Raw genomic sequence first — 8,234 nt, forward strand, 5'->3', positions numbered from 1 at the left:
AAAAATAAAAATTAGGTGGGGTCTCCCTATTCTAAACCTCGAGGGTGGCTATGGGCCGATTTGACCTCAGTGGGGTGGGGGACCAGGGTTCCCAGCGGAAGGAGCCACCCACGTAAGGGCCCTGCAGTGGGACCGGAATGTACAAAGAACTATCTGGAAGCCGCGCCTGACCAGAGGGATTAGCCAAGGTGTGGGATGTGAACGCCCCTTTCCAAGGGCAGGAAAGCGTCTGGCAGGGATGCGCAGCTGCATGAGAAGGTCTAATTGTCTCAAGGGCGTAGCTGCTATGTCCTGAGAGTAGCAAGCCCTGGAGGGCAAAGCCCGACCGCACAAAGTTTCCTTCTGTGCCTGGAGAGAAGGCAGCACGTGTTTACAGCAAGCCTGCCGCATACTTTACGGGCACTGTGTGTGTCCTCAGTCCTGATGTAGCCACGGAGACTTGTTAGTTTTTCTTTTTTAATTGCATTCATTCTGGAGGATTGTTACATGTACATACCACACTTTTTTTTTTTTTAAATTTAATCTCTTATTTATTTGGTGCAGGGTCTCGCTATGCAGCTCAGACGCATAGTGACCCCACTGTCTCAGTCTTCCCAGCATGGGGATTACAGGCATGTGCTGCCACACCCGGTTTCCACGGCCAGCACAATTCTTGTGCTTTCCAGGCAGGTGATTAGACCACCGAGCTATCTCCCCAGCCCTGGAGACGCAGTTCATTGTCCTCATTATAGGAGGTGGGAACTGAGGTCCAGAGAGGTGGTGAGACTTGCCCAAGGTCACACAGCGGGAGAGCTGGGATTTGAAACATGGTCCATTTTTCCAAAAACCCCAGCTCGGAAACAGCAGAGAGAGAGAGAGAGAGAGAGAGAGAGAGAGAGAGAGAGAGAGAGACATTTCCTAAGTCCCAGCACTAGCCGAGGCAGCCAGAGCTAGGTGCCTCCCTGCTTACCTGGCTCACTGCCTCAGTTGTCCTGGGTGCTAGGAAAATCAGGATTATCTCAAACATGACTAATGCCTCAAAGATGTACTGAAAGTTAGATCTAATGACTAAGAGGAAGGAAGGGGTGTCCTTCTGTCTCCCCACCCCAGTACCACATATCGTTTCGCAATTCCTCCACTGGTTTGACAGAACTAGGGGAAAGGATGCCTAGCCTGGACACTGCAGCAGCCTCACTGCCTCCACTGCCCACCTCACCCATCCCTCCTGGCCCATGGAGGCCACGTGTGCACTACCACTTCCACTTGGACCTGTGCACGTTCCCCAGCCCCTTAAGCAGGTCCTCGATGCCTCAGTCTCCAGCCTCATCCCACCAACCCCACCTCCCAGGCCTTCAGCCCTCTGTGTCTTCTGCTCCAGTCTCCCTTGGCCTCTGGCTGCTCAGGCCTCCTGTCTTCCATATGTTGATATGAAACTCTTACGTTTGTCCAGCAAGCCCCTTAGAGACCCCAAGCTAAATCCGGTGGGCTCTGAGGCGAAGCCAGAGCTCCCACTCCATGACCCCTCCACCTTGAGCAGGTGCAGTCACTCTCTTGGGACGAGAGTCACGGGGACTCATCCCTACATTTGTCTCCCCACTGGAGTGCCCGCCAGCCCCAGCACAAAAAGATGCCCAGAAACACTGAGTGATGGAAGAGAGGACGGAGGAAGTGGACACGGCAAGCCTGGGGACACCCACCCTTTCTGGGAGTGGGGTGACCCCTCCTCAAAGTGCTAGAAAACTGAGGTGCTGGAGAAGGTTGGAAGGAGAAAGTTAGCACAACTCCCAGCCCCCAGGTGTGGTGGGAAGAAACGATTCTAGCTGCTCCTTTTCACTCAGGACAAATAAATGACCTTTATGACACATTTTGCGGCAGCAGTAACATATGCCAGTGTTTTATTTATTTATTTCTTTTTCTAGACCAAAGGCTGGCCACATTTTTTTTTTTCCTGCGAAAGGCCTAAATAATTTAGGCTTTGTGGGTCACATGGTTGCTACAGCAAATTCTTGTTTGTTTTTACGACGTTCGAAAATGTAAAAGCTGGGGCCAGGGAGATGGCTCAGTGGAATAAGCTCTTCCCTGACAAGCTCAAGGGCCTCAGTTCAATCCCCGGTTCTGCCAAAAACAAAAAAACTAAAAAGAAAGAAAATGTAAAAGCCATGTTAGCTCCTGGGGTGCAAAAACGGGCCCTGGGCTACATTTGGCTCACGGGCCACATGTACCAGCCCGGAGTCAGACAGTCGAGGAGGACCTAAGAAGGCAAGGACACCTGCAATCCTCCCGCAGAAACAGCCACTGCAGGCTTCTCGCCCCCCTCTCCCTGGCGTGGACAGGGTGGTGCTCGGTCACATGTGGGGTCCCACTCTCCCGACTGCTCAGTAGTAACTGGCTTCTGAGTCTGCCTCTCATTCCAAGCTAGCATGTGGATCTAGGACACCCCTTTTAGAGACAAATAGTGCTGCATTGTGTGAGCCTAACGATTTCTTTGGCACAACCCTTGAGAATGGAAGCATTCCAGCCTCCCCATCCCTCTGTTTATTCAGAGACAGAGGTGACTGCATGGGTGGACGGAGCTCAGTGAGCCGTGGACACAGAGCTCTTCCCATGGTGCACACACACATGCTCCTTGCTTTGTGTGGCTTTGCTCTGTATGTCTTGTCACCCACTACTTTCCAGCAAGGGTAGATGGCACAGAGGCAGAAGCACAGGCTAGTGCCTGCTGTGGCTCCAGGAGCATCCTAGAGGGTGGACACAGTCAGGGCGCCCACCCGGGGGACCAGGGCTGGCTGAGCTAACACAGGGATCCTCCACAGCCTTCCAGCCAGCCGCAGCTGTTGGTCCCGTGCAAGAGCAGCTGCTAGCTAGAGACTGGAGGATGGTGCTTCACTTTCAGGGTGGGGACCTCCCAGCAGGCAGGCGTAGGAGGGCAGGAGTCTGTGCCCCACATCCTAAGGTGCCCAGTAGCAAACAGGCAAGGGGAGATAGAGGCTTCCCTTACAATCAGATCAAGGGATCAAATGCCTCTCCCTGTCCAGGCTGCCTGTGACTTTCTGTGCATCTCATACCTGCCCAGTGACGATGTCCCCTCTTTATAGGTGAGGAGCCAAAAGCACAGGTGGTCCAGCCGCTTGTCCAAGGCTTCTGGGGAAAACGGGGATCTCTGGATCTGGCCCCTCTGCCTGGCTTTCTCCCATAGTGCAGCAGGCCTGGATCTAGTGTGCCAAAGACCGGGGCCATGAGTAGAGGTTTCATGTTCCTGGGTCCGAGCTGCCCCACCTTGCAGAAGCAGGACAACTGGGGTGGGGTCAGCTGGCCTGGGAGCTGCGCCCTCTTTGGTGCTATGCTGTGTCACACCTGTCAACCCTCAGAGGAGAGGTGGGACACACTGAGTGTGGACAGGAATGCCAACTGGGTGGTGGGGTGTAAAGGGTGATGCACTGGGAGAGAGAGGACACTCTGGAAAAGTGGCATGGAGGCCAGAAACAAGACAGGGACACTGTCTGCTCAAAGGACACTTGTCTTCCTCTGTAGGTGGAGGACCTGAGCTTTTGAAACCCACTCCCTCCTCTTGGTCCACTGCCCTGGCCTGGTCCAGGATCTCCTGCTGCCTTCCCTGGATTGCTGTGACAACTGGGCTTCCGCCATCTGTCCCTGCTTCTGTCTGGCCTCTCCGCCCTGCTGCCAGACTTAACTGACCTAAAATCTGAACCGAACCCTGTCACTCTCTGGTTGAAGCCCTTCAGTGGCTGCATGTCCAGGCCTGAGTCCTGGGGAGTGGCACACTGTCCAGCCCTGTCCCCTACCTCATCCCTTACCCTTGCTCCTCTCTTAATTGTGTCTCAGGCCTGTGCACATGCTGTTCCCTCCATCACACTCCTTTTCTTTCTTCCCTGATGGCTCCCAGTGGGCTACCTAAACCCTGTTCCGAGCACCACCTTCCTGTGAAACTATTCCTGGTCCCTGAGCAGCGGGGGCGCACCCTTCCCAGTACACCCCGTGGTTTTGGGAGAGTCTAGTGTGCCATCTTCTCTGGCCCGGCAGCGCTGGTCTTCCTTATCCTTGACACTTGGTACTTCCTGCAGAAGTTGGATCTGCTATAGATGGGGCCAGGGGCCAGCCCTGTTCACCGACCCCAACCCACGCGCCAGCCCGGGTGGAGCAGGGGTGCCAGTGGGAACCCAGCAGGTAGGGCAAGAAAGTGCTTGTGTGAGAACCCAGCCAAGGGTGACTTCAGGGCTGAGTCAGCCTCCCAAACATGAAGGGTGGGGAGGGGCGGCACCGGCTCCCTGGGGACAGCTCCAACAGGCAGGGTGCAAGGCAGTGAGTCAGGGAGGGAGCCGCCTTGCCTTTAGAAGGGAGCAGCCTCCTTCTCACCTGTCCCTGCTGAGCACACTGCACAGAAAAGGGAAAAAGCAGAGGAACAGGAGGGCGGGTGGAGATGCAAACCCTGTAGCTGGCACTTTTTCTTGGAGGTAATTAATGCTCATTCGGAAAGAATGGTGACACCATCCTTGGCATAAGCCAAAACACAGAAGCCCCAGGCGTGAAGCAGGTGGGGACCAGGACCTAGCCTGCTCCTCCTGAGGGCCAAAGGCTGACTGTCCAGGACAGCACCCTGTCCCACCCTCCTGCTCCAAACAGAGCTGCCCCAGGTACAGAGAGAGGGGCTCGCTGTCTCGCACCAAGAGAAACCAGGTTGCAAGACACTGCCTCCTCCTGACCATTTAAATGTAGTTCTTCTCCTGAGAAGCATTTGTCATTTCGTGGAAGGAATGACTCAAGGCAGAGACCACCAGACAGGCTTATGAGAAAGCAAGGAGCTATAGGGTTTAATACCTGGGTGCAGGGAAACAAAGGGGGTTACAGCCATCTGTAGGGAGCAAAGGGAAGTGGGGTTTTTAAATAGTGCTTGAAAGACATTAGGCAGGAGGATCTTCATAGCAGACACCAATGGTCAGTGTTCTTTGGATGCCTTGAGGCATCAGGTGTGAGTGTTTGTAGGTCTTCAGCTGTCCCAGTGTGTTTTAGGACATCCTGAGGGCAGCCCCGGGGCTGAGCTGAAGACATGCCTGTTCCGGGCACTGGGAAAGTCAAGTCCAAACCAAGCCTAACAGCTCAGTTAGCCATTTTTTGATTGGATCTTTTATTTGGAGATGGGGTATCTAAATTCTTTTCAGTTCTGTATATATTCTAGATGTTAGCGTTCTGTTTAAGGAATAGCTGGCAAAATTTTTTTCCTTATTTTATAGGTTTCCTTTGCTATGCAGGTGTTTTTAATTTGATATGATCCCATTTAGCGATACACAACACCTTCTTGTGCCATTGGGGTTCTGTGCAAAAAGACCTCTCCTACGCCTATGTCTATCTTCAGGAGTTTTACCTACTTTACACTCCACCGAATTAAGTGTTTCTGTTTTAATGTCTGTATCTTTGGCCCATCTGACTTTAGTTTAATACATGATGAAGATACGTGGGTCTAGATTCAGTCTTCCGCATGTGGGTAGCCAGTTTTCCCAGCGTCATTTATGAAAGACGCTATCTTTCTTCCAGTGTATATTTTTGGCTCCTGTGTCAAAGATCAGATAGCTGAATTGCCTGGAGTTGTTTCCGTTGCCTCTGTTCTGTTCCATTGATCCACGTGTCTGTTCTGTTTCCGTCTCTTCAGTACTGCGCTATTTTTGTCACTATACTTTATCGTTTCTGGGATTGTGATGTTTCTAGATTTGCTTTTGTTATCTAGGACTGTTTTTGCTATTCTTGGTCTCTTCTGGTTCCATATGAATCTTAAGATTGTTTTCTCTAGGTCTGAGAGGAATGCTAGCGGTTTATTGATTGGTATTGCATTAAATCTGTATGTTGGCTTTGGAACTATAGCCATGTTGACTATATTAGTTCTGCCTATTGAGGATCGTGGGCTGTCTTCTTCATATTTTGATGTCCTTTTTGATCTTTTCTAGAATGATGTAATTTTCATTGTAGAGGCCTTGTATTTCCTTGGTTAGCTTAATTCTTAAGCATTTAATGTTTTCTTTATGCTATTGTGAATGGTGATATTCCCCCCAATTTCTTTCTCAGTGAGTTCCTTATTTTTTTTTTTTTTTCGTCCTTTACAGATTTATTTTGGTTCCGGCGGGGCTGAGGGCTTGGTCCTGCACCCACTGTGCGCTCTGGAATCAGACAGAGCTGCTCCTTCGAAGGCAGCACCCCAGCTCATGTCCATCTTTCAGTTAAATCTCCTTGATTTAGTAACTCCTGTGGGTTTACCACTGTTAAGACAGAAACCTCATAGCACTGCCTCCCTGACTGCATGGTCACCAAGTGATGGGTTACATCAGGCACTGAAGACAGGGGACGTGGGGATCCTTCAGTAAGCACCTCATCAGCGACTCCCAGGATGGAACTGGTGTTTGGCAGGTTCAAGGACTCTCCACCGAGGCTGGGCCGGGCATCCATGGATACCAGGCTTTTACTGGGTACTGAAGCCTCTTCAAGCAAACCGCTGCCCAGGAGCGGCTCAGCGGTCTGCTCCTGCTCCTGCCTCCCAGCTGCTCCCAGCTGCAGGTGGTGCTTTTTCACGTGCACATTCCTGCTTCCACTCTGCGAGAAGGTCTTCCCACACACCTGGCACTGATGAGACTTCTCTCCTGAGTGAACCACCAGATGTTTTCGCAGACTGGAATACTCAACAAAAGAACGGCCACATCCTTGGGCTTCACAAAGAAAAGGTTTTTCTCCTGTATGGATGCGCAGGTGGTTCTTGAGGTTTCCAGCTGTAGTGACCTGCTTGCCACAACTGGTCTCAGGGCACATAAAGGGTTTCTCCCCATTGTGTGTCCTCATGTGTACCTTCAGCCTCTGCAGCACATAGAAGCTTTTTCCACAGCCTTCTGCAGGGCAGATGAAGGAGCAGTCATTTCGGTGAGTTTTGAGATGATACTTGAATTGAGCTGGCCACACAAATGTCCGGTCGCATCCTTCAACGGTACACTTGAGCTTCTTCTCCACTTGAGGAAGGGCTCCACAATCTTTGGGCTGCCCATCAGCAGAACCGAGGTGGACATTTTCTCCGTTACTGCTGGTTTTGGCACTCTTTGCCAGCTGTGCACGAGTAGCAGCGATCAAGCTGTCATGGGCCAGCTCCTGCACCCGGAGGAACCACGGAATGCTGCTGTCTGCGCCTTCACTGGAGAGGAAATCATTCCCAGAATCCTCTGCTTCATCTTGTACAAACACTAAGTGCTCAGCCGAAGAGCCCAGACCTGCTCTTGTTAGATTAAGAAGAATAAAAGAAGTGCTATCACTTGGCTGTAGATCTTGTAACAAGCTAGGAGACGCTGGAGTGGATAAAAACTCCGGGGACTTCTGTACAGTCTGAGCCCTTGTCTCTTCTCCGTCTGGGCCCACATTCACCTGAAGGCTTCTCAATACAGCTGAGGAAGTAACCTCCTTGGAGGAATTAGTATAATTTGAAGTATCATCTGGTAACATTAGCCGACTGCATTCTGAGGCTTCAGTCACTGGAAGGAGTGACAAGCAAGTAATGTCCTTAGTTTCTGACTCTACTAGTCCCTGTCCCAGTGGGATGGAGGTATTCTGAACAAACTGTACCAGAAGCTCTGGTTTGGATTCTAACTCATCTGATAACATTGATTCAGCTTCCAAAATCCTGTAGCTCTTCAGGGTACAGGTTCAGATTTAATTCAGAATCAATGATAACTTCCTGTTGTGCTCATATTCCTTAGAAAACTCTGTGCTCTTCCAGTGGGGTGCTGAACTAGGTTGGTAACCAATTTAACCTGCAGACCCGGTGCCTGCCGGCCAGCCGTCAGTCAGCCCCCGATTCCATCCACACGGAGCGTCTTCCGGCTCCCCAGTTCCTTATTAATGTATGAAAACACTACTGATGTTTTTAAAGTATGGATTTTGTATCCTGCTACATTGCTAGATTTGGTTATTAATTCTAGGAATTTGGTGGAATTTTTTTGTGTCTTCTATCTAGAGCATCAGGTCATCTGCCAATCTCGATAATTTGACTTCTTTCTTTCCTTTTTTAATTTTATGATTATTAATTAATTAATTATTTTACTTCTTGCTTTCCTATACATATCCTTTTTATTTCTTTCTCTCACCTGATTGTTCTGGTTAATTTTTCAAGGACTATGTTGAAAAGACACAGTGATGTAGATACCTTTGTCTGGTTTTTTTTTTTTTTAGAGGGAAAGCTTTCCTGTTTCTCCCATTTATTTTATTTATTT

The 8,234-nt window shown here is 50.4% G+C and overlaps 1 protein-coding gene across 1 annotated transcript; it reads right to left on the reverse strand.

Annotated features, from left to right (window-relative positions):
* Positions 1–6,097: 6,097 nt before the first annotated feature.
* LOC101574943 (zinc finger protein 410) lies at positions 6,098–7,837 on the reverse strand. Its single transcript, XM_023722553.1, has one exon. It carries the CDS (start codon positions 7,624–7,626, stop codon positions 6,190–6,192), a length of 1,437 nt encoding a protein of 478 aa, XP_023578321.1. The 5' UTR covers positions 7,627–7,837; the 3' UTR covers positions 6,098–6,189.
* Between the last annotated feature and the right edge of the window lie 397 nt (positions 7,838–8,234).

The sequence above is a fragment of the Octodon degus genome, unplaced genomic scaffold, assembly GCF_000260255.1.
Source record: "Octodon degus isolate 3935 unplaced genomic scaffold, OctDeg1.0 scaffold00092, whole genome shotgun sequence".
Classification (NCBI taxonomy): Eukaryota; Metazoa; Chordata; class Mammalia; order Rodentia; family Octodontidae; genus Octodon; species Octodon degus.

Bases quoted from the DNA above. Each gene is read 5' to 3' on its own strand.
- LOC101574943 (XM_023722553.1), bottom strand. From the start codon at position 7,626: ATGTTATCAGATGAGTTAGAATCCAAACCAGAGCTTCTGGTACAGTTT.